The sequence below is a fragment of the Pristiophorus japonicus genome, chromosome 11, assembly GCF_044704955.1.
Source record: "Pristiophorus japonicus isolate sPriJap1 chromosome 11, sPriJap1.hap1, whole genome shotgun sequence".
In the NCBI taxonomy this organism is placed as follows: Eukaryota; Metazoa; Chordata; class Chondrichthyes; family Pristiophoridae; genus Pristiophorus; species Pristiophorus japonicus.
In genome coordinates this window covers 147,155,572-147,182,275 of record NC_091987.1, presented here as the reverse complement: position 1 = coordinate 147,182,275, position 26,704 = coordinate 147,155,572, and the positions used below count along the sequence as shown (strand labels likewise).

General features: G+C 44.9%; 1 protein-coding gene across 1 annotated transcript in view; it reads left to right on the top strand.

Moving 5' to 3' along the window:
- The window catches only part of LOC139275611 (cilia- and flagella-associated protein 44), a 292,909-nt gene that overhangs the window by 98,118 nt on the left and 168,087 nt on the right, over positions 1–26,704 (top strand). The window contains exons 16-17 of the mRNA XM_070892782.1: positions 17,994–18,248; positions 25,470–25,618. Coding sequence (XP_070748883.1) covers positions 17,994–18,248; positions 25,470–25,618 — 404 coding nt within the window. The remainder of the gene's footprint in view (positions 1–17,993; positions 18,249–25,469; positions 25,619–26,704) is intronic.

Sequence of the window (26,704 nt, the reverse complement as noted above, 5' to 3'; positions counted from 1 at the left end):
TAGACTACACCTCTGGGGCACTGTGAGCAGTTCAAGGCACCACCCCGTAGGAAGGATATATTGACCTTGGAGGGAGTGCAGGGTAGAATTACACCTGAACTCCAAGGGTTAAGTTATGAGAAGAGATTACACACACTAGGGTTGTAAACCCTATAATTTAAAAGGTTAAGGTATGATTTGATCAAAGTTATCACAATACTAAGAGGAACTGATGGGGTAGATAGAGAGAAACTATTTCCGCTGGTTGGGGAGTCCAGGACTAGGGGACATAGCCTAAAAGTTAGAGCCAGACCTTTCAGGAGTGAAGTTAGGAGACACTTCTACACACACAGGGCGGGAGAAATTTGGAACTCTTGGCAGTTAATTATAAATCTGAGATTGCTAGATTTTTATTAACCAAAGGTATTCAGTGATATGGCGGTTATATCCCAGATCAGCCACGATCTCACTGAATGGTGGAACAGGCTCGAGATACTAAATGGTCTCAGTATATATCAATGACTTGGACTGCAGTATTGGGAGCACAATATTGAAATTTAGAGAGACTTATAGACAGGTTAGTGGAACAGGCAGACAGGTGGAAGATGTAATTTAATGCGCACAAGTGTCAGGTAATACATTTTTGGAGGAAGAACAAGAGATGGGGACTGTACACTCAATGGGAAAAAAAAACACTGAAAGGTATGAATGAGCAGGGAGACCTCAGAGCTCGAATACAGAACTCCCTGAAAGCATTCCTGCAGGTGGATAAAGCCATCAAAAAGCCCAATGACCATTTTTTCTTTTCTAGAGAGGGGAATAGCGTACAAGATTAAATTCATAGAGAACATCAGATATACCGCAGTTAGAGCGCTGTGTGTAGTTTTGGGCCTCCCATTATAGAAACATAGAAAATGGGTGCAGGAGCAGGCCATTTTGTGCTTTGAGCCTGCACCGCCATTCAGCATGATCATGGCTGATCATGCAATCTCAGTACCCCACCTCTGCCTTCTCTCCATACACCCTGATCCCTTTAGCCGTAAGAGCCACATCTAACTCCCTTTTGAATATGTCCAATGAACTGGACTCCACAACTTTCTGTGGCAGAGAATTCCACAGGTTCACAACTCTCTGGGTGAAACGGTTTCTCTTCATCTTGGTCCTATACGGCTTACCCCTTATCCTTAGACTGTGTCCCCTGGTTCTGGATTTCCCCAACATCGGGAACATTCTTCCTGCATCTAACCTGTCCAGTCCCGTCATAATTGTATACGTTTCTATGAGATCCCCTATCATTCTTCTAAATTCCAGTGAATACAGGCACAGCCGATCCAGTCTCTCCTCATATGTCAGTCCTGCCATCCCGGGAATCAGTCTGGTGAATCTTCACTGCACTCCCTTAATAGCAAGCACTTCCTTCCTCAGATTAGGAGACCAAAACTGTACACAATACTCAAGGTGTGTTCTCAGCAAGGCCCTGTACAACTGCAGTAAGTCCTCCCTGCTCCTATACTCAAATCCCCTCGCTATGAAGGCCAGCATGCCATTTACTTTCTTTACTGCCTGCTGTACCTGCATGTCTACCTTCAATGACTAATGTACCATGACACCCAGGTCTCATTGCACCTCCCCTTTTACTAATCTGTCACCATTCAGACAATTTGCCTTCCTGTTTTTGCCACCAAAGTGGATAACCTCATATTTATCCACATTATACTGCATCTGCCATGCATTTGCCCATTCACCTAACCTGTCCAAATTCCCCTGCAGCCTCTTAGCATCCTCCTCGCAGCTTGCCCTGCCACCCAGCTTAGTGTTATCTGCAAACTTGGAGATATTACATTCAATTCCTTCGTCTAAATCATTAATGTATATTGTAAATAGCTGGGGACCCAGCACTGAACCCTACGGCACCCCATTAGTCACTGCCTGCCATTCTGAAAAGGACCCGTTTATTCCCACTCTTGGCTTCCTGTCTGCCAACCATTTCTCTATCCATGTCAATACATTACCCCCAATCCCATGTGCCTTAATTTTTCACACTAATCTCTTGTGTGAGACCTTGTCAAAAGCCTTTGAAAGTCCAAATACATCACACCCACTGGTTCTCCCTTATCCACTCTACTAGTTACATCCTCAAAAAATTCTAGTAGCTTTGTCAAGCATGATTTCCCTTTCATAAATCCATGCTGACTTGGACCGATCCTGTTACTGCTTTCCAAATGCGCTGCTAGTACATCTTTAATAATTAATTCCAACATTTTCCCACTACTGATGTCATGCTAACCGGTCTATAATTCCCTGTTTTCTCTCCCTCCTTTTTTAAAAAGTGGGGTTACATTAGCTACCCTCCCTCTAATCCATAGGAACTGATCCTGAGTCCATGGAATGTTGGAAAATGACCACCATCAACTATTTCTAAGGCCACTTCCTTAAGTACTCTGGGATGCAGACTATAAGGCCCTGGGGATTTATTGGCCTTCAGTCCCATCAATTTTCCTAACACCATTTCCTGACTAATAATGATTTCCCTCAGTTCCCCTTTCTCGCTAAACCCTCGGTCCTCTTGTATTTTCGGGAGGTTATTCGTGTCTTCCTTAGTGAAGACAGATCCAAAGTATTTGTTCAGTTGGTCTGCCTTTTCCTTGTTCCCCATTATGAATTCACCTGATTCTGACTGCATGGGACCCACATTAGTCTTCACTAATCTTTTTCTCTTCACATATAGAAGCTTTTGCAGTCAGTTTTTATGTTCCCTGCAAGCTTACTCTCATACTCTATTTTCCCCTCCTAATTAAACCCTTTGTCCTCTTCTGCTGAATTCTAAATTTCTCCCAGTCCTCAGGTTTTCTGCTTTTTCTGGCCAATTTATATGCCTCTTCCTTGGCTTTAACACTTTCCCTAATTTCCCTTATTAGCCACGGTTGAGCTACCTTCCCATTTTTATTTTTACGCCACACAGGGATGTACAATTGTTGTAGTTCATCCATGTGCTTTTTAAATGTCTGACATTGCCTATCCACCGTCATCCGTCAACCCTTTAAGTATCATTCGCCAGTCTATCCTAGTCAATTCACGTCTCATACTGTCGAAGTTTCCTTTCTTTAAGTTCAGGACTCTATTCTCTGAATTAAATGTGTCACTCTCCATCTTAATGAAGAATTCTACCATATTATGGCCACTCTTCCCCAAGGCACCTCGCACGACCAGATTGCTAATTAATCCTCTCTCGTTACACAAGACCCAGTCTAGGATGGCTTGCTCTCTAGTTGGTTCCTCGACATATTGGTCTGGAAACCATCCCTTATACACTCCAGGACATCCACCTCCTCCACAGTATTGCTACCAATTTGGTTAGCCCAATCAATTTGTAGATTAAAGTCATCCATGATAATTGCTGTATCCTATTGCATGCATCCCTAATTTCTTGTTTGATGCCATCCCCAAAGGACATTAAAGCTATAGAAAGCGTTCAGTGTAGATTCACTAGGAGGATGCCAGGGATGGGAAACTATAGTTATGAGGAGAAACTTGAGATACCTGGACTATTTCCACTGGGGCAAATGCGAAAAGAAGATTTAATAGTTGTTTTTTAAATAACGATGTGTTTTGATAGAGAGAAAAGAGAAAGACTATTTCCTCTCGTTGGGTAGTCAGTGACGAGGTGTATTTACTTTAACACTGTTACTGAGAGAGTGAGGAGAGAGGTTAGGAAAAATTTCCACACAGAGGATTGCTTGAGCATAAAATGTTTTATCACGGAGTAGTTGAGGCATAGACCAATGCATCTTTTGAAGGAAATCTGGATAAATATCTGAAGCAGAGAAAGATACAGGGCTATGGGGAGAGAGTGAGACAGTGGGATTAGTTTTGCATTTCTCTAGCAAAGTGTCAGCACAGACTCGATGGGCTGAATGGCCTCCTGTACTATTAACTTCTATGCTTCTAACTTCTGGTAGTGTATGAATTATGTGCTTGGAACGGCAGTCTTTACTTCTCCTATAGTATGCTCTACATCAGTTGTAGTAGTTGGTGTGAGGTGATTTCTGAAGTCCTGCAATATGAACTTCCTGGGATTGAGGTGGCATTTGTCTCGATGACAGCAACAACAACTTGCATTTATATAGTGACTTTTACAGAGTGAAACAACTCACAGTCACTATGTGCTAAAGAGGGTACTCCAGCGCTCGATGCCAGCAGTGAGCATCCACAGAAGAAGTACAAATTTCCCTTAAATACTGTTATATATGCAATAAGGTACAAACTGAGTACTGTTTAACTGAACAAGGTACACCCTTGGCTCTGCATTATTACTGCCCAAAGTGCCTGACTCACAAAATGACTATTTTTTATACCAGAGCAGCACCATGTGTGTGCTACTCAGTGGTCTCCAACAATGACGCTATCTGGTGGCTACAAACAGCGTGTACATACATGACACATACCTCTGCCTTGGGGCCTCTAGTATCATAGAAATTTACAGCCCGGAAGGAGGCCATTTTGGCCCATCATGTCCGTGCCGGCCGACAAAGAGCGATCCAGCCTAATCCCACTTTCCAGCTCTTGATCCATAACCCTGTAGATTACGACACTTCAAGTGCACATTCAAGTACTTTTTAAATGTGGTGAGGGTTTCTGTTTCTACCACCCTTTCAGGCAGTGAGTTCCAGACCCCCACAACCCTCTGTGTGAAAACATTTCCCCTCACATCCCCTCTAAACCTTCTACCAATTACTTTAAATCTATGCCCCCTGGTTGCTGGCCCTTCTGCTAAGGGAAATAGGTCTGTCCTATCCACTCTATCTAGCCCCTCATAATTTTATACACCTCAATAAGGTCTCCCCTCGGCCTCCTCTGTTCCAAAGAAAACAACCCCAGCCTATCCAATCTTTCCTCATAGCTAAAATTTTCCAGTCCCGGCAACATCCTCGCAAATCTCCTCTGTACCCTCTCCAGTGCAATCACATCCTTCCTGTAATGTGGTGAACAGAACTGCATGCAGTACTCTAGCTGTAGCCGAACTAGTGTTTTATACAGATAGAAGTTGACTGAAGTCTTCTCTAGCATTGCCTCCATAGGGACATGTGCTGTTGTGAAATTGTCCTTGTGTTGTGCAAGCTTCTAGTAGATGTCTTTGCCTCAGCTGCCACCTGCATCATAACTGACTGTTACGGCCCCCGCGCTTAATTCTCTGCGAGTACTGTTCCTTCATGAGTCAGTCCTGCGAGATCCTGATCCCAGGCTCTTCAGTCGAAGGAAGGGGACACATGAGGGACTCCATAACCAGCAATAACATCCTGTGTGCACTCCACTCTGGCTCCCTTTCTAACTGCCCTGGGGTGGATATCTCTGAGCTGGTGTTTGGGAGAGGTAGAGTGTGTGTTTATAAAGTGCTAGCAGCACTGGATGCACTGGGCTTTCTGTCCTTGCACTCTGTTACATTGGCAGAAGGAAAAGAGGATGAAGGGTTTGAATCATTTCCTGAGGTTTGCAGCTGATGTGAAGGAATGTCATGATGTTTCATGGTCGGGTTCATTGGTTATCTCTGGTGTCCCCGAGGATCTATCCTCGGTCCCAACTATTCCTCATCTACATGTTGCCCCTTGGTGACATCATCTGAAAACACAGCGTCCGTTGCCTCGGCCCCAAGCTCTGGAACTCCCTGCCTAATCCTCTCTGCCTCTCGACCTCGCTTTCCTCCTTCAAGACGCTCCTTAATACCAACCTCTTTGACCAAGCCTGCGCTCATTTCTACCTATGCAGCTCGGTGTCAATTTTTTATCTCATAATGATCCTGCGAAGCGCTTTGGGAGGTTTCAGTTCGTTAAAGGCGCCAAATAAATACAAGTTGTTGTTGTTAATGGGGTGTACATTAGGATAGGAAGGAGAAGAAGCAGAATGCCAACACAAATCAGCAGCTGCCTCATACTTTCCACTTCCCCATGTCTGGCTTCCATCTCTGGATTTGGATCATTTTCTTCCTGTAGGGGATGCAAGGTTAGGGGTTTGAGAGCTGCCACCTGTTGCGACCCTCGCTTGGCTGTTTGGGCTCTCCTGTCCTTGGAACAAGAAAGCAACAAAGAGAGCCAAAATCACCTTTTGTTACCACGGCATCCAGGATTCTCCACCTATCAGGATCCAACCCATAACAGGTTTAATGACGTCCAGGAATTTACAGCCCATTAAGTGGCAGACATGCATTGTACATTTCACTCTTGGCCTGCATAACCAACTCCTCTTCCTAGTCCAACCCGAAACGGTCGTGAAGCCTTTTGTTGAGTGTCCACCAGTAACTTGCTCTCATGGCCCTGGCCACTTCCTTCCATTGCCCCTGGACATCAGGATCTTAGTTGTGGGCCACACTCCCTCCAGCTGCAGCCAGAACTTGTCGGCGTTCTGCTCTCCTGGCAGACTTTTACTTGGCACTGAACTTCATTTGTGCACCAAATTTGACTGAGGATAACTGGCCATTTAAGCTGGAATGACTCTTCAAATTCTGCACAATCGCTCAATTTCTCACCTTCCAACGGATGGGCTCGCAATCATCAGCATTTTGGAATATTAGAATAAGGCTGAGTATATTAATTATGGTCAGGCAGGCGCTTGCCCCACTTCCAGTGGGGATCACTTCTGAGCAGAAAATGCAGACTACACTTGGGGGAGAATGGGCATTTTTGTAAATACATCTTGGGTTCTGGGCATTGTTAGCAGGGCTGGCATTTATTGCCTATCCCTAATTGACCTGTGAAAGTTGTTAGGGGCCTACTTCTTGAGCCAATGGTAGCAGTTTTGGTACAACTGAGTGGCCACTTCAGAGGGCAGTTAAGTGTCATCCATGTTGGTGTGGGACTGTAGTTACATACAGGCTAGACCAGGTTTCCTTCCCTAAAGGACATCAGTGAACCAGTTGAAGAAGGCAGCTGAGGGAGCCATGGAACTGCATAAAGGCAAGGAATCAAAAGCCTTCAGGAAAGAAACAGCTGAGGGGACATTATTAGCAGAAAAGAAAGAAGAAAAAAACTAAAACATCCACTGCCTCTTGTAGTTCTTCCCTTTATTATAGCTATAAAATAATTAGTTCCCAAACTAATTATTTTATACCTATTGAACAGCCATTGCTTCCTCCTTGGTGCAGTCCAGCCAAAGGTTCTAAGTTTTCTGAGTCTGCTTTATAGTCTATCTATCTATATTAAAAATCTTACATCTGCAAGTACATCCTGTCTGCACAACTTGACTTCCTGTTGCCATATTTTGTGTCAACTTTGTCTCGTTATAACTTGCCAGGTTCACATTCAAATTCAGTTGGAGGGTGAGAAAGTTGGATCTCTAACCGGTGTACGAAGCTTAAATAAAGGAGACTACAAAGGTATAAAGGCAGAGTTGGCTAAAGTGGACTGGGAAAATATTAAAGAGTGGGACGATTGATGAGCCGTGGCAGACATTTAAGGAGATATTTCATAACTCTCAACAAAAATATATCCCGATGAGAAGGAAAGGCTGTAAGAGAAGGGATAACCATCCATGGCTAACTAAGGAAATAAGGGACAGTATCAAATTGAAAACAAGGGCAAACAATGTGGCCAAGACTAGTGGGAGGCCAGAGGATTGGTAAACTTAAAAGCCAGCAAAGGACGACTTAAAAAAAAAACGAGCGGAAAGATTATGAAAGTATACTAGCACGAAATATAAAAACAGATAGTAAGAGTTTCTATAGATACACAAAAAGGAAAAGAGTGGCTAAAGTAAATGTTGGTCCCCTAGAGTATGAGACTGGGGAACTAATAATGAAGAACAGGGAAATGGCAAAGACTTTGAACAAATATTTTGTATCGGTCTTCATGATAGAAGACACTAAAAACATCCCAAAAGGGAATAATCAAGCGGCTATAGGGAGGGAGGAACTTAATACAATCACTATCACTAAAGAAGTAGTACTTGGTAAAATAATGGAACTAAAAGCAGATAAGTCCCCTGGACCTGATGGCTTGCATCCTATGGTCCTAAAAGAATTGGCTGCAGAGATAGTGGATGCATTGGTTGTAAGCTACCAAAATTCCCTGGATTCTGGGGAGGTCCCAATGGATGGAAACCTGCAAATATAACTATTTAAAAAAAGAGGCAGACAGAAAGCAGGAAACTGTAGACTGGTTAGCCTAACATCTGTAGTTGGGAAAATGCTGGAGTCCATTATTAAGGAAGCAGTAGCAGGACATTTGGAAAAGCATAATTCAATCAAGCCAGAGTCATCATGGCTTTATGAAAGGGAAATCATGTTTGTCAAATTTGCTGGAGTTTTTTGAGGATGTAACAAGCAGGGTGGATAAGGGGGAACCAGTGGATGTGGTGTATTTGGATTTCCAGAAGACATTCGATAAGGTATCACATAAAAGGTTACTGTACAAGATAAAAGTTCATGGGTTGGGGGTAATATATTAGCATGGATTGAGGATTGGCTTAACTAACAGAAAACAGAGAGTCGGGATAAATGGATCATTTTCTGGTTGGCAAACAGTAACTAGTGGGGTGCCGCAGGGATCTGTACTGGAGCCTCAACTATTTACAATCTATATTAATGACTTGGATGAAGTGACTGAGTATAATGTAGCCAAGTTTGCTGATAATACAAAGATGGGTAGGAAAGCAAATTGTGAGGAGGACACACAAAATTTGCAAAAGGATGTGGGCAAAAATTTGGCAGATGGAGTATAATGTAGGAAAATGTGAGATTATCCACTTTGGCAGGAAAAATAAAAAAGCAAATTATTATTTAAATGGAGAGAAATTACAAAATGCTGTAGTACAGAGGGTTCTGGGGGTTCTTGTGCATGAAACACAAAAAAAGTTAGTAGGTAGATACAGCAAGTAACCCGGAAGGCAAATGGAATGTTAGCCTTTATTGCAAGGGGGATGGAATATAAAAGCAGAGAAGTCCTGCTACAACTGTGCAGGGTATTGGTGAGGCCACACCTGGAGTACTGCGTACAGTTTTGGTCTCCGTATTTAAGGAAGAATATACTTGCATTGGAGGCCGTTCAGAAAAGGTTCACTAGGTTGATTCCGGAGATGAGGGGGTTGACTTATGAAGATAGGTTGAGTAGGTTGGGCCTATACACATTGGTGTTCAGAAGAATGAGAGGTGATCTTATCGAAACATATAAGATAATGAGAGGGCTCGACAAGGTGGATGCAGAGAGTATATTTCCACTCATAGGGGAAACTAAAACTAGGGGGCACAGTTTCAGAATCAGGGGCCACCCATTTAAAACTGAGATGAGGAGTAATTTTTTCTCTGAGGGTTGTAAATCTGTGGAATTCTCTGCCCCTGGGTCAGTGAATATATTTAAGGCGGAGATAGACAGATTTTTGAGTCATAAGGGAATAAAAAGTTAGGGGGAGTGAGCAGGGAAGTGGAGTTGAGTCCATGATCGGATCAGCCATGATCTTATTGGAGCAGGCTCGCGGGGTCAAATGGCCTACTCCTGCTCCTATTTCTTGTGTTCTTGTATAATGGGAGGTGCCTATGTAAAGATGTCACTGATTGTGCAATTTGGTCGCTGTGTTCCCACAAAGCCCTCCAAATACTTTCTGAAAATGTCTTTCACCTGCCATTTTTTTTCTTAGTAGCTGAAATTTCTAATATCCAAAATAAAGGTGTACACAAAATGTTAAAAATCTAATATTCACATATTTTGTAACATAAAATTTATCCAGTGAATTTTCTTGTTTCTTTTAATACCTTCATGAATGTTTTTCTTTAAAGGCCTCAGCCTTTCCCAAAAGCCTGGGCTTGAACATGGCATTTTTGCCCAAAGCTCTGTCAACCAACGTTCCCTATAAGCTGCGCGACTACGCAGCTCTCTGTTCAGCGCAGCCCGGAGACCGGCTTTGCAATGTTAAAGTTTGTGCCTGTGCGAGTCTGTGAATTGGCGCCCCGCAGCCCCTTAAAGGATCCCAAATAAATTTATGGGTAACATTGCTGCCAACTGAATTTGTATTGTGCATCCTGAAAATATGCAGTGCACATAGCTTCCCAGGCGTGTCTTTAGTGCTCCATTCATTTCGGGCATAAATAGCTGGAGGCCAGTGCATTATTGGCAAGTAAGCTAATGATTGATGCCAGCATTGCAAATTCCCGTTGCTGGCAGTTGGCAGGTTTACTCTCTCACTGTGTCTGTCTATTTCTCTCTCTCTTGGACTTTTACCTGTCAATGCTCTGGAGCCGGACTTCATGCCCAAACACAAGCCGAAACTCATTGTTTACAGTGCATAGTGGACAGGGGAATGTCTATGGATGTTATTTATATGGACTTCCAGAAGGCATTTGATAAAGTCCCACATAAGAGACTGTTAACTAAGGTAGAAGTTCCTGGAGTTGAGGGCAAATTATTGACCTGGTTAGGAAATTGGCTGAGCGGCAGGAGACAGAGAGTAGGGATCATAATTCAGTAAGATTTAGAGTAGTTATGGAAAAGGACAAAGGGGTCCAGGAATAAAAGTTCTCAATTGGGTAAAGCCAATTTTGCTGAGCTGAGATGGGATTTGGCCAAAGTGGATTGGAAATGGCTACTTGATGGTAAATCAATGTCAGAGCGGTGGGAAGCATTCAAGGAATAGATCCTGAGGGTACAGAGCAGGTATGTTCCCTTTAAAAAAAGGGTGGGCTGACAAATCTAGAGCCCCCTGGATGTCAAGGAACACACAGGGTAAGATAAAGCAAAAAAGGGAAGCTTATGACAGATACCGGGAACTCAACACTGCAGAAACTCTAGAGGAGTATAAGAGGTGTCGGGGTGCAATAAAAAATGATATCAGAAAAGCAAAGAGAGAGCATGAAAATGTTGGCATGTAAAATCAGGGAAAACCCCAAAATGTTTTATAAATACATTAAGAGCAATAGGATAACTAGAGAAAGAGTGGGGTCTATTCGAGATCATAAAGGAAATCTGTGGAAGCAGAAGATGTGGGAAGCATTCATAATGAATACTTCGCATCTGTTTTCATAAAAGAGATGAGCGATGCAGACTTTGCAATGAGGGAGGAGGAGTGTAAAATATTAGACGAGATAAACATAGTGCGAGAGGAAGTATTAAGGGTTTAGCAGCTTTGAAAGTGGATAAATCCCCAGGCCCAGATGAAATGTATCCCAGGCCATTAAGAGAAGCAAGAGAGGAAATAGCAGAGGCTCTGACCATCATTTTTCAATCCTCTCTGGCTACAGGTGCAGTGCTAGAGAACTGGAGGACTGCTAATGTTGTACCTTGTTTAAAAAGGAAGAAAGGGATAGACCATGTAATTACAGGCCAGTCAGCCTAACCTCAGTTGTGGGAAAATTATTGGAAAACATCCTGAGAGACAGGATAAATCTTCATTTGGAAAGACATGGATTAATAAAGGCCAGACACTGCACTGTTCGCATGCCAGACACAAGACTCCCAAAGCAAGCGCTCTACTCGGAACTTCTTCACGGCAAATGAGCCAAAGGTGGGCAGATGAAACGTTCCAAGGATACCCTCAAAGCCTCCCTGATAAAATGCAACATCCCCACTGACACCTGGGTGTCCCTGGCTAAAGACAGCCCTAAGTGGAGGAAGTGCATCCGGGAGGGCGCTGAGCACTTCGAGCCCCATCGCTGAGAGCATGCAGAAATCAAGCACAGGCAGCGGAAAGAGCGTGAGGCAAACCAGTCCCACCCACCCTTTTCCTCAACGACTATCTGTCCCACCTGTGACAGGGACTGTTGTTCTCGTATTGGACTGTTCAGCCACCTAAGGACTCATGTTTAGAGTGAGACTGCCTATGATGATGATAAGGTCCCACATGGCAGACTGGTTACGGAAATAAAAGCACAGGGGATCCAGGGCAAAGTGGCAAGTCAGATCCAAAATTGGCTCAGAGGCACGAAGCAAAGGGTAATGGGTAATGGGTGATGTGTGTTTTTGTGACTGGAAGGCTGTATCCAGTGGGGTTCTGCAGGGCTCAGTGCTGGGTCCCGTGTTCTTTGTGGTATATATCAATGACTTGGACTTAAATGTTGGGGGTTTGATTAAGAAGTTTGCAGATGACACTAAAGTAGGCTGTGTGGTTGATAATGAAGAAGAAAGCTGTGGACTGGTCAGGTGGGCAGAACAGTGTCAAATGGAATTCAATCCAGATAAGTATGAGGTAATGCATTTGGGGTGGCCTAACAAGGCAAGGAAGTACACATTAAATGATACGAGACTGAGAAGTGTAGAGGAACAAAGGGACCTTGGGGTGCAAGTCCACAGATCCCTGAAAGTAGCAGACCAGGTAGATAAGGTTGTGAGGAAGGCATACGGAATACTTGCCTTTATTAGTTGAGGCATGGAATAAAAGAGCAAGGACATTATGCTGCAGTATTGTGTGCAGTTCTGGTCACCAAATTACAGAAAAGATGTGATTGCACTGGAAAGGGTGCAGAGGAGATTTACAAGAATGTTGCCTGGACTGGTGAATTTTGGCTATGCGGAAAGATTGGAGATGCTGGGTTTGTTTTCTTTGGAACAGAGGAGGCTAAGGGAAAACCTGGTTGAGGTGTATAAAAGGGTGGTAGAGACAGAAACCCTCACCACATTTAAATGATACTTGGATGTGCACTTAAAGTTCTGTGAACTACAGGGTTACGGACCAAGAGCTGGAAAGTGGGATTAGGCTGGATAGCTCTTGGTCGGCCGGTGCAAACACAATGGGCCGAAATGGCCTCCTTCCGTGCTGTAAATTTCTATGATTTATATAATGGGTATATACTCAAATTGGCAGAATGTGACTAACAGTGTTCCACAGGGATCTGTTTGGGGCCTCAACTATTCGCAAAATTTATTAATGACTTGGATGATAGCACAGAAATTTATATATCCAAATTTGCTGATGACACAAAGATAGGCAACCTTATAGGCAATGTAGATGAAAGCATAAAATTACAAAGGGATATTGATAGATTAAGTGAATGGGCAAAACTGTGGCAAATGGATTTCAGTGTAAGCAAATGTGAGGTCATCCACTTTGGACCTAAAAAGGATAGAACTGGGTACTTTCTAAATGGTAAAAAGTCAAAAACAGTGGAGGTCCAAAGAGACTTGGGGGTTCATGTATAAAGATCATTAAAATATCATGAACAGGTACAGAAAATAATCAAAAAGGCTAGTGGAATGCTGGGCATTATATTTGGAGGACTAGAGTAGAAGGGGGCATATCATCATCATCGGCAGTCCCTCGAAATCGAGGAAGACTTGCATCCACTCTCAAAGTGAGTTCTCATATGACTGTACAGTCCAATACGGGAATTACAGTCTCTGTCACAGGTGGGACAGACAGTGGTTGAAAGAAAGGGTGGGTGGGGAGTCTGGTTTGCCACACGCTCCTTCCACTGTCTACGCTCGGTTTCTGCATGCTCTCGGCGACGAGACTCGAGACTCGAGGTGCTCAGTGCTCTCCTGGATGCTCTTCCTCCACTTAGGCCCAAGATCGCCCTAAGGAGGCATAAGTTATACAAAACCCCGGTTAGACCATACCTGGAGTACTGTGAGCCATGTTGGTCACCGCACCTTAGGATGGATATATTGGCCATTGAGGGAGTGCAGCGTAGATTTACCAGAATGATACCTGGACTTCAAGAGTTAGTTACGAGGAGAGATTACACAAATTAGAGTTGTGTTCCTAGAATTTAGGAGGTTAATGGATGATTTGATTGAAGTTTTCAAGATATTCAGGGAAACAGTTAAGGTAGAAACCGACATCGGACACGACAACGGCACACCCAGCCCAGTCGACCCTGCAAAGTCCTCCTCACTAATATCTGGGACTTGTGCCAAAATTGGGAGAGCTGTCCCACAGACTAGTCAAGGAACAGCCTGACATTGTCATACACAGAGAATCATACCTTTCAGCCAAACTCCTCCATCACCATCTCAGGGAATGTCCCGTCCTACCAGCAGGACACCCGAGGTGGCAGCACAGTGGTATACAGTCGGGAGGGAGTGGCCATGGGACTCCTCAACATTGAGTCCGGACCCCATGAAGTCTCATGGCTTCAGGTCAAGCATGGGCAAGGAAACTTGCTGATTACCACCTACCACCCTCCCTCAGCTGATGAATCAGTGCTCCTCCATGTCGAACACCACTTGGAAGAAGCACTGAGGCCAGCAATGCCCACATCCCAGAATAATTTAAAAAAAAATACTGCACCCTAGTGAGGGCAAGAGATAAATATTGTACAAACTCACCGGCTATAAGTATTCCAATGATGCACCTGTTGTAGCTTTTGGTTAGATTCTTTAAACTGTTTTAAGTTGAGGGGGAATGGTGAGAGAGGTACAGACAGAGGAAGTGCGTTTCTTCGTATTGAAATAAAACATTTGAAGACATCTAATAATCTTGTGTTCTGTTGATGGTTAGAGAAGGGCAATATTAATTGCTTATAGCTGTGAGATGGAGATTGGATCATTATTAAGACCAGTGAGACAGAGAGAAAGACATCAAGTAGAGCAAAAGACTAATTTGACTAATTTTCAAATTGAATTGTGACAGCAAGCAAAGTCTTTTTTGAGGAAAACAGGTTGGATGGGAGAGTAAGAGGATGGAAACAGCTTGAGGTGAGAGGCCTCTGATCTCTTACCACCCACCCTTGAGGGAAACGGGTGGGGGGAGGAGTGGACAGAGGGTGAGGTGAGTAACATCAGAGAAAGGGGAAGGGGAGGATACAGAGGCTGACTGGGGGTTCAAAAGGAAAGAGTTACTGGTAGTAATGGGAGTGAGGGTCCTGGAAGAAGGGCAATGGGTAGTGAAAAGGGGTAGGACAAATACGAGTGATTGGGGGAGGATGGGAATGCAGCTGTTGAGGGCCACATTTTCCTCATAACCCCAACCCCAAATGCATCTTACTTCCAACACAAAAGTAAATAAAAATACAGGGAGAGACAGAAGAGAAGAAAAGAGAGAGAGAGAGAGAGAAAAGCAGAAGAGGCAGGGAAACAGGGACATAAAGTCAGCTAAGAGAGACCATATTCTCAGACTTACTGTGTGCAATGCCACAGAAGATAGACTGGAATAAGGCTACATTGTGAGGCTGTGTTTCCAGTGTGGAGCCTCACTAGATGTGAGCTTCGATCAGAGAGAGGGCTACAACTCTGTTGCCCCGATTTTTCAGCCGACACTGGCATGATGGGCTGAATGGCCTCTATATTGTATTGGTTTCATGGGTTCTTTGCTTAAGAATTCATCGCAAGACAAGTTAAGAACTAGTTGGTTTATTAGCCAAGGTTTAACAATCACACTACACTGGGTCACAGCCACCAACCTCATCATGGATCCTCTGAACCCACCTGACTGGGGTTTTATTGAGTCTTGCGAACATCAGGTGACTGCCTAAGCCACTTTCAACTCAACAGCTCTACACTAAACCTATTGTGAGGGGGGTGGGGGGGTAAACTACTTAACCTATTGTGGGGGTTAACAGCTCTACAAACCTGTGAGCATACTCACAGGTGCATACATTACAGCCTCCTTCCGTGCTATATCACCCATCATCCCTGTGCTTGCTGGTCTCCATTAGCTCCCGGTTAAGCATCGCCTCGATTTTAAAATTCTCATCCTTGTTTTCAAATCCTTCCATGGCCTCGTCCCTCCTTATCTCTGTCATTTCCTTCAGCCCAACAATGCCACCGCCACCCCCCGCCCCCCCCCCCCCCCCCGAGATATCTACACTCCTCTAATTCTGCTTTCTTGTGCATCCCTGATTATAATCGCTCAGCCATTGGTGGCCGTGCCTTCTGTTGCCTAGGCCCTAACCTCTGGAACTCCCTCCTAAACCTCTCCCCCTCTCTACCACTCTTTCCTCCTTTAAGACGCTACTTAAAACCTACCTCTTTGACCAAGCTTTTGGCCATCTGTGCTAATTTCTTCTGTGGCTCAGTGTCTAAATTTTGTCTTCTAACACCCATCACTCATGTAAAGTGCCCTGGAATGTTTTAGTACTTTAAAGGTGCTATATAAATACAAGTTGCTGTTGTTGTTGTATCTATGATTTTATATTCACACCAGCCTCTTAAATTAATCAACCTATTTACCTACCAACCAGTCTATCCAACTCGCTGCGTCCACCTCTACTTGCTTAACTCGCTACGTACTTGCACGAGTGGAGGGTAAGCACTGACGTGGACTTGTTGGCCCGAATGGCCTGTTTCTATGTATTTATCTACCTGTCTGTCTGTAATACATCTGCCCAAATATGGGTACGCAATCAATTTAAATTTCAATAAAAGAATTGCATCATCGCGACGCAATTCTCATTATTTGGTCCCGTAGCAGCGCTGGCACTAGGAAGGCCAGTGCCATCCTGGCATCCAAGGTTCAGAAGGTCCTGGCCCCTCATCATCATCATCATAGGCAGTCCCTTGAAACACGGATGACTTGCTTCCACGCCAAAAAAGGATGAGTTCACAGGTGTTTCAATGAAGGACCTAATATTCCAGGTCCTGAGCTACATCCTGAAGGGTGGAAGATGCCTGTGCGTGGATATTTTTAACGTGTGGTGACCATTACACAACAGCCACCACACGGGCTTGACAGAGCAAGGTCTTGGTCCAGTGGCAAGGATTACCCAAGACGACTGGAGACCAGCTCTGCTGCACGGACCTAGTGTGCACACATATCGCAGTGTGGGCTGACCCATGCTGCCCCTGGGCCCTTGCCTCTCCTGGGCCCTTGCCTCTCCTGGGCCCCGCTACCATCTCTCGCCGTTCCTTCGCCCCGACCTCACCGCTCCTGTTGTATCTGCCCATGCTCCAAACACTGACCTGGATGGACGTCAAGCCAGCTATCGGCCTCCCTTCTGCTGATCGCGGCTGACCTCACTCCCCCGAACTTCCAATCTCTGCCAACTGAGAGTTGATTTACAATTGCGGTCGCCAGAGATTGTCCTCGACTGCAGTCTCCAGCCGCTGGTATTCTCGTCCGGCAGCCGGCCGCCTATCAATTTGGCCGGCTCGCGGGTGGGGAATGAAATTGAAAAATGATAATGGGGGGTAGGGCGGAAATTGCGGTCGGAGGCTTCCTTCGGGCGAATGCCTCCAACCGGAAAAAAATGTATCAAAATACCTGGTAATCCCGGGGAAAAGTCGGATTGCGGTCGGAGGCCTAGTTTCGCAGTCCGGCGTACAGGAACATGTCTTCCAGGATGGTATTCATATCCTGGGAGCACGTGGGCCTGGACCACCATCTAGTATTCCCATTGATTATAATGGGAGCGCTCATTACTATCAATGAGAATAACCCCTCAAAAACACAAACACAACATAAATAAAAAAACCACCTCACATATTTGAAATTGAATGTAACTTAAATGTTTTAGAAAAAAAAAATTTGAATTTTTTTTAACATGTTTTAATAGGGTTAAAAATAAACTTAATGGACAGGGTTTTTAATATAAAAATGAGTGATTACATTGAATTTTTCTCTGTTTTAAAACTCTTATGTTGGTAAAAAATAGGCTATACTCATGCCTTTACCAGGTGTAAGAGTTTGAAGGACATTCACTGGGCAGGAGTTGGGCAAATAGCCCACATCTCTGCCCTGCAAATGTCCTGGGGTTGTGTGCGATCTGTCAAAATCGCAAAAGCTGGTTCTCGGTGCATTTGCATCACGTTGAGAACCGGCATTTGCGAGGACTCCTTGGGTGTGTGCACACATTGTATGCACCCGGAGAGGCCGCAATTTTAAGCCCAATCTTGCCATTAAAGTGGGAAGGACAGCTGCGCCCCCGGCCTTGCTGGGTTTCCCCGCGCTGCCCCGCTCCCTCCCTGCCTCTCCGTAAATATCGGGGCCTTTGCGTTGACTCTTCATTCGTTGTGGCTATATAGAGATGGACTTTGCCAGTGAAACTTGCATCCTGAGAACACACTGTAAAAACTGAACCAAGGGCATTGTCGTTTGGCAATACGCAGAGATAAGCTTCGTGAACATTTCTAATCATTGCACTCCTGTCTGTTTTGTTGTGATAGAGAAACGCAGAGATTCAACGGAGGCAGCTGATAAAGGAAGAAAAAGAGCGAGAAAAACAAGAACTGCTCCAAAAAAAGAAGAAAATGAAGGAAGAGAATCCAGACTTGGCCGCTGAGGAAGAGGAAGAGGAAGTAGAAGAGGAAGAAGAGGAGGAGGAGAAGGAGGAGGAACTCCCAATGATCTACATTCCTCCTGAACCAAATGCCATATTGTGTGGTTTCTACTCAAGGCCAGGGGCATTCTGGTTGTCTGTGGTAAGTTTTAAATATCATAACAAATTGAGGGTTGGACAAATGAATTCCTAAGGTCTAAGATGCCTGTTAATTAAGCATTCAAGTACTTTAAGAGGCCTTGGAGAGGGTGCAGAGGAGATTTACGAGAGTAATGCCAGAGATTAGGGACTTCAGTTATGTGAAGAGACTGGTGAAGCTGGGGTTGCTCTCCTTAGAGCAGAGAAGGTGAAGTGGAGGTTGATTAGAGGTGTTCAAAATTATGAAGGGGTTTGTTCGAGTAAATAAGGAGAAAGTGTTTCCAGTGGCAGCAGGGTCGGTAACCAGAGGACACAGATTTAGGTTAATTGGCAATAATTCTCATTCAAAGAGCCGGCCCAGGCATGGTGGGCCGAATGGGCGCCTCCTGTGCTGTAAGATTCTACTTGCAGCCTCTATATATACTGCCATTGTTGAATATGCTTTAGATATTCTAGTGTTTAGTTGTGTTTGTTCTGAAATTTGAATAGTTAAAGTCCTCTGCATCTACCGCTCTGCTGGCACAGGTTTAGTGGAAGCTCCATTTACGTGTTTAAGCACGATTTCGACTGAGCTTCCCCGGAAGTTACGGTGGTGCAGCAGGAGAACATTGAGGAATTTGGCGGCACCATTGCCATCCATTCATTGGTGTCCATCCATGTGCATCACACTTTTAAACAATGTCACTTGGCTGATTGGCTCAGCTAACCGCTATCTGTTCAGTACTTTATATGTCTGTGTTCAATTTCAGCAATATCAGGTTACATTTAGTGCAGACAAGTGAAAAGTACTTCATAAAGAAACTCCATGACTGGGTTTGAAATAATTGAGAGAGACCTCGGAGCCTTGGCAGACTCAATACTGCACAACCATTGCAGAACTCTTCCTCAAGGCCACCAAGGCCAATTTGATTTGCCCAATCAATGTGAAAATTAAAGTTGCCCATGATTATTGCCATACCTTTCTTACAAGCCTCCATTATTTCTTGATCTCCGTCCAACAGTGTAGCTACTATTAGGGGGCCTATACACTGCGCCCGCCAGTGACTTTTTCCCCTTATTATTTCTTATCTTCACCCAAACTGATTCTATATCTTGATCTTCTGAGCCAGTATCGTTTCTCACTACTGCACTGATCATCCTTTATTAACAGAGCTACCCCACCTCCTTTTCCCTTCTGTCTATCCTTCCGAATTGTCAGGTACCCCTGAATATTCAATTCCCAACCTTGGTCACCTTGCAACCATGTAATGGCTATCAAATCATACCCATTTATATCTATTTGTGCTGTCAACTCATCATCTTGTTACAAATGCTGCGTGCATTCAGATAAAAAGCTTTTAATTTTGTCTTTTTACCATTCTTCCCTGCTTTAACCCCACTTTCTGATACACTCTTATTCTTATACATTCTGCCCCTTCCTGTCACACTCTGATTATCATTTCCCTCGTCACTATCCTGCTCTATTGCCTTCTTCTTTCTCTTTGAGTTTTTACATTTTTGCTCACCTGAACCCTCTCTCCCCCCCCCTCCCCATTATTTAGCTTAAAGCCCTCTCTACAGTCCAATTATTAGATTGGCCAGGACCCTAGTCCCTGCCTGGTTTAAGTGGAGCCCATCCCAACGGAACAGCTCCCTCTTACCCCAGTACTGGTGCCAGTGTCCCAGGAACCAAAACCCATTTCTCCCACACCAGTCTTTGAGCCCCGTGTTTAACTCTCTGATCTTATTTACCCTATGCAAATTTGCACGTAGCTCAGGTAGTAATCCAGAGATTATTACCTCTGTGGTTCTGCTTTTTAATTTAGCTGCTCATACTCTCTCAGCAGAACCTCTTTCTTTGTCCTACCTATGTCATTGGTAGCCACGTGGACCACGACAACTGGATTTTCCCCCTCCCGCTCCAAGTTTCTCTTCAGCCCAAAGGAGATGTCCTTAACCCTGGCACCGGGCAGGCATCACAGCCTTTGGGACTCTCGCTCTCGGCTGCAGAGAACAGTATCTATCCCCCTAATGATACTGTCCCCTACCACTACAATGTTTCTTTTTACTCCCCCCACTTGAATGGCCCCCTGTGCTGTGGTCAGTTTGATCATCCTCCCTGCAGTCCCTGCTCTCGTCCACACAGGGAGTAAGAGCCTCGAATCTGTTGGACAAGAGCAAGGGCCAAGGCTCCTCCATCACTACATCCTGGGTCCCCATACCTTCCTCACTCATAGTCACACCCTCCTGTCCCTGACCACGGACCAAATTTGAATTAATTAATCTAAGGGGAGTGACTGCCTCCTGGAACACAGCGTCCAGGTAACTCTCCCCCTCCCTGATGTGTCGTAGTGTCTGCAGCTCAGACTCCAGCTCATCAACACGGAGCCGGAGTTCCTCGAGTTGCAGACACTGCAGATGTGATCGCCGTGGACCTCAATGGGGTCAACCAGCTCCCACTTGCAGCAGCAGTCACACATCTCCTGCCCTGCCGTCACTAATGTATTTAATTCATTAAGTTTTTAAGTTTTGTTTTTAATTCCAGCTCTTAATTTAAACCAATACCCCAGAAAAGAGAGAGAAACTGACCAACTAATCACTTCCCTGCTTTCCTGCGACATCACACTTCGATTTTGATTCTTTTTACTTCTTACCTTCCCATTTGGTGCTGTTTGGGCCGTGGCTTGTTGTGCTGCGCCTGTCGATTTCGCGTCCTTTTATCTGGTCCCCGATCTCCTGCTGCTTGTTGAAACTATCGGTTTGTCGTTCACTATAATGGTTCACTAAAATCTTCATTGAAGGAAATCCGCCTCCCGGTCTGGCCTATGTGACTCCAGACCACATAGCAATGTGGTTGACTCTTAACTGCCCTCTGAAATGGTCTTGCAAGCCATTCAGTTGTCCACTACAAAAAACTGCAGCGGTTCAAGAAGGAGGCTCACCACCACCTTCTCGAGGGCAACAAATAATGGGCAATAAATACTTGTCTTTCCAGCGAAACCCACATCCCTTGAAGGAATTTCAAAAAATTAAATTGTTAAGTACTTGAAGAAACATGGCCAATCAGTATGGATTTCTAAAAGGCTGGCTGTGTTCAGCCAACCTTTGAAGAAATCATAGGATAGGTAAAGGAAATGCAGTGGATGTCATTTATATGTACTTCAAAAATCATTAAAGGTACTGTATGAGAGACTTATTGTAAATATAATACAACTATGGAGCTTGTGGATACGTGGAGAGAGAGATGGTTGGTAGTAGTCAGCAAAGAGTAGGAATAGAGTAAGTTTCTCAGAATAGAATGGTGTGGTGCATGGTGGGCCACTCTTATTTACTCTCTACAAAAGTGATCTCGATTTGGGAACTGAGGGATCAATACGACACCAAATTAGGGCATATGGCAAATTGTGAACGATGGCTGGATGAGCAGATAATGTGGCTGTTGGCAGATTTCCTCTGTGGCTACCATCACAACAAAGGGTTGTTAGTCGAGGAACAATACCTCAGCTCATGATTTATGCATGAATGTTTTTTATAACTAGCTTTAGTACATGGATTAATAACCGTATTAGATTTTCTCTAACTGTTCTACAGTTTTCTGTTAAATGACAAGATGATGTGCAAATAATACAACCGAGTTCCCAGGCCCGGAGTGATCACTTTTGGTTGTCTATGGTTGCCTGCATGGCTGTAGGCGTCCAACAGACCTTGAGAGCGCTCCAACCCCCAAGGGAACAATGCAGTCCCGTTTCCAAGGTGTGGAGTGACCATTTCCAGGCCATCCAAGCTGCTGCATGGCCTCTGACCACCTCGAGAACGTGCTGCCTTGAGGGGGGGAAACAGGTTCTATTCTTAGACTATAATACAACCTTAGCCTGCACCTACATAATACGTAATTGCACGTTTAGCTGAGGCTGCATTTTTAGGTGTTTACCCAGCTTCTAATCTTTATCTTTATTTTTTACTGTGGCATGTGGTATCTCAGCAACTAGTCTCATATCAGGGTATAAGTCTTTTCTTAACCTGGGTGTTTATCATTTTCTGCCCTTGCATTTCCAAACTGTCTGTTCATATTTAGAGACAAGATTAAGATTTTCTCTTTCTTGCACTATTGCTATCACATTTCGGGCTGGATTTTCAGCCGGAGACATTTTTAGGCAATAATGGCAGCAGGGTGATACATTTTGCGGCGGGAAATGGTTGCGTCTGCAGCCACAAAATTCAGCAGCTGGCCCGAGTGTGGAGCGGAGGGCTAAGGGAAGCGTTCCACACCTCTCTTGGGAGGTGAGGCTGGCTGAGCAACTGAAAATCCCTTGCTAAAGAACCGGCTTCAGATGCCCTCAGAGAGGCTTCCACAGGAAACATTCCTAATACATTGCTCATCCCACATAAAGATAAATTGCAAAAATAAAACAAAAAAACCCAGTTACACTTACCTCATTTGGTCATTCCTTCCCTCACCACCAGCTCTGACCACCTGGTTTTTCAGGCGGGTTGGCTACGGGGTGCTACTGGGCCAGCGTGAGGCGCATTTCGAGATTGGAACGATATCGGGGCGTTGCACACCGGTGCGACACTCCCAGGCGATACTGCTCAGCACAGCCGCAAAACCGGCTCCAAATCTCTCGGTGGGGCGCAGGATGCTGGCTGCCCGGGCGGAAATTATTCGCAGACCCATTAATGCCCCGCTGGGGCGCTAATAGAGGCGCAAGCCCAACGAAAATCCAGCCCTGAAAACCTAAGCGAAAGAATGCTACGATAGATGTACTTTTAAAATCTTCTCAAAATATTCTAACAGTGACAAATGCAGTTCAATCTAGAAAATTGTTGCAGTAATGTATTTTAGTAGTAAGACTGGGGAAATGTTAAGATTTTAAATGGAATAGAGGAACAGAGGGACCTTGGTGTTCAGATGCACAGATCAATTGAAAATGCCCATATATAGGATAATACATCTTAAAGGCAAATGGAACTCTTAGACCTGGAGTTTAGGCTTTTATTTTTGGGGGCGATAATGGCGGCAGGGTGGGAAAGTTAGTGGCCGGGAATAGTTAGTATTTTAGTTGTTACGTATGGGCATCTGGGCCCTGAGGGAGCGTTAAGGGAGGCTCTCTTGACACTAGGTTGGGAAACTCTTGAGTGAAACAGCCGGCCAGGGAGCGTTCCGAGAGGGTGGGGGGAGGTTGGGGGGGAGGTGGCGAACCTAACAAAACCCACAAAAACATTCCCAAAACAATCCCACATTAAATAGGCATCAAATATTGCCATTTGGTTAGTGTTGATGTCCAGGGGAAAGCAGGTCCAGCTTGGTGGACAGGATCTTGGCCAGTACTTTGTAGTTGATGGTGGGCAAGGCTATGGGTCTATAAGGTGAACAGAGAGTATTTTTGTGTATTAATATGATTGTTGGTGTCCTAAAAGCTTCTGGAAGGACGGTGGGAAAGTTTTATCAAAATGAGTGTGACTGCAAGGAATAGGCCCTCTGGAATTTGACCCAGTATGTTGTCATCTTTTTGGTCTGGAAATTGAATATATAATATGAAGGCCATAATGGATCAGCAAACTATAAGGATGGGTCTGAATGTTGTGTGAGCATGCTGTAACATCTAGCTGTAGGAGGGATATGATGGTCTTCTAAAGAAAGGGGATTGGTCCCATACTTCCTGCCCTTCAGGGGTACCAGTGTTCTGGATTGTTATTGTGATGATCCAACTTGTTCAGTGTTAATTTTTTCTGGCCATCCCCTGGTCTCTCTGTAGTAGATGCACCTTGGGGGCTTATATTAGCATGACCTTTTCATCATCTTTGAGCTTGGGGATCTCCAGCTTTTTAATTCGCTGTTCTGTCTGAGACGTTGCAATGCAATGCTTAAGGAGCTCCATGTGAAAGACCTGGATAGTTGTCAGAAAGATTTCACGGAGTATTCTAATTTATGTCCATGTGCCTGAATGGGCTTCGCTGCATGCTGTGTTTTGGTCTGAGTGGTTTTCAATCGCAGGCAGCTGTGATGTGCTGGCTCTGTTATTGGGGCCTGGTTCTGAATGAGCTTTGTGTCCCTGTGGTTCTTGATTTGAATGTTTTCAGTCAAGGGTGCTGCTGTTGGCTGGTTGTAGGGGAGGGTACTATCATTCCGTTTCTCAATATGGAGTATGGTGAAGTGACCCATGGAAACGGGATATACTTTTGCAGGGAGAAATTGGGTGCATTTGTGCCTCTCACTAGCGCCCCTGGGTGCGCTAATAGGGCGCAAATGTCTTTGCGACTGGGCACGCGCTGACATTGACTCCCACAATATTGGGCGGGAGTTTAGCGGCGGCGTTGCGGCATTGCACCCCGATCTCCTGCGCCCGGAGATCGTGATGTCATCACCGTGCGCAATGTCCGTTAGTGCTCTGGGCTCGAAATTCACTTTCGCCCCCTGCAGCAGCGTGGGACGGAGAAAGCGGCAGCTGCAGGAGATGTGGATCGGGCGGCTGACCACTATCGGGGCGCTCATTAAAGGCGAGGTGGCCGAGGTAAGTTTAAAAAAAAACTTCTTTTGCTGATGCCATTTTCTTCGCACGCGCGCTTTCAGCCTGCTGCTCTGCTTGAGTGCCGGCCTGATCGCACGGGTTCACCGCTCCCTTGGTGGTCCAGGTAGGTCCATTTTAAATTGCAGAGCCTGCAGTGATGGCCCTTCCCTTTAAGAGAAGAAAGGGCCCTTTGAACGCGGCAGCGCTGCACGGCCCAGTGTGCAGCGCTGCTGAAGTTTCCGCCCTGCCTGCATCCTTTAGCACTCCAAGAAGGAAGTGGAGCGCTTCATTTAGCACTCCACTTCCTTCCTGGAGTGCTAAAGCCAATTTTTTGGAAAGCTGGGAAGCATTAGCGCCTGCCGCTAAGTTTTCCCGCTTTCAAAAATGATCGCCCCACGCGATAATGAATTTCTCCCCCTTGGACTCCGACTGGGGGAGGGGGGGAAGGGGCTGGAGGAGGATCTTGGGCTCTTTATCCTTTCTCGGGAAGACAGTTGCATTTGCTGGGAACCGCATTCTGCCTCTTTCCTCTCTTGGTTTGGCTGATAAATCCCTGATATTCCAGTGGAGAAACAGTTCAGAAGCTCCACTTGTAAATGAGCAAATGCCAGCATTGATGTGAGGCTGTTTCTGGGTCACAGTGTGTGTGCTGGGAACAGCAACAGTAAGTGTGTTTTGAAGCTTCTGGGCCAATCACACTGAACTCTGACTGACGATCTTTAATGTGTTTTTTTCAGGCAGGTTATGATTGTGGATATCTTTACCATTGCAAGTTCACAGATGAACCGAGAATTAACGAGGATGTCAACAAGAGTGCAAATGAGCCATTTGCTTTCTTAGCTATTGAAGATGCAAGTGAAACTCCAATCAGACAAATGCTTTTCAAGTAGGCCAGATTCCAGTTGAACAATAATTTAGCTGTTAAGTAAATTAGTGCCTCAATATCTTATAGTGTGTAGTCCAAAACTGCAACTGTGGTCTTACTGAGGTTTTATACAGATGCACCTTTGCATCTTGATTTTTGTATTCTGCATCAACAACAACAATAACTTGAATTTATATAATGCCTTTAATGTAATAAAATGTCCCAAAGCACTTTACAGGGGCACCGAGCCACAGGAGAAGATATTAGGACAATTGTATAAAAGCTTGACCAAGAAGATATGTTTGCTGGAGCGTCTTAAAGGAGGAGAGAGAGGTTTAAGGGAGGGAATTCCAGAGCTGAGGGCCAAGGCAGCGGAAGACACATCCACCAATGGTGGAGTGATGGAAATCAATGATGTGCAAGAGGCCAGAATTGGAGGAATGCAGAGATCTAAGAGGATTGCAGGTCTGAAAGAGGTTGCAGAGATAGGGATGGGTGGCGTCATTGAGGGACTTGTAAACAAAGAAGAGGATATTAAAATTGAGTTGTTGGACTGGAAGCCAATGTAGGTCTGAAAGCACAGGGGGTGATGGGTTAACAGTTTATGGATAACAGAGTTTTGGATGAGCTCAAATGTACGGAAGGTGGAAGATGGGAGGTTGGTAAGGAGAGCATTGCAATAGTTGAGTCTAGAGGTAACAAAAGCATGGATGCGGATTTCAGCAGCAGATGAACTGAGGCAGGAGTGGAGATGAGCGATGTTAGGGAGGTGGAAGTAGGCGGTCTTGATGAAGGAGAGGATATGGGGTCGGAAGCTCAGCTTGGGGTCAGTTAGAATGCTGAGGTTGTGAGCAATTTGGCTCAACCTCAGAGAGCTGGCAGGCAGCGGGATGGAGTCAGTGGTGAGGGAATGTAGTTTGTAGTGGGAATTGAAGATAATGGCTTCAGTCTTCGGAAAATTCATTGGTGGAAGTTTCTGCTCATCCAATATTGGATGTCAGCCAAGCAGTATATTCTATAGTTCTTGCCATAACCCTAATAATGTGCCATTAGCATTTTGAGGTGGGGTGGGAGGGGGAGGGAGGGGGAGGGGGAGAAGGGGGGGTG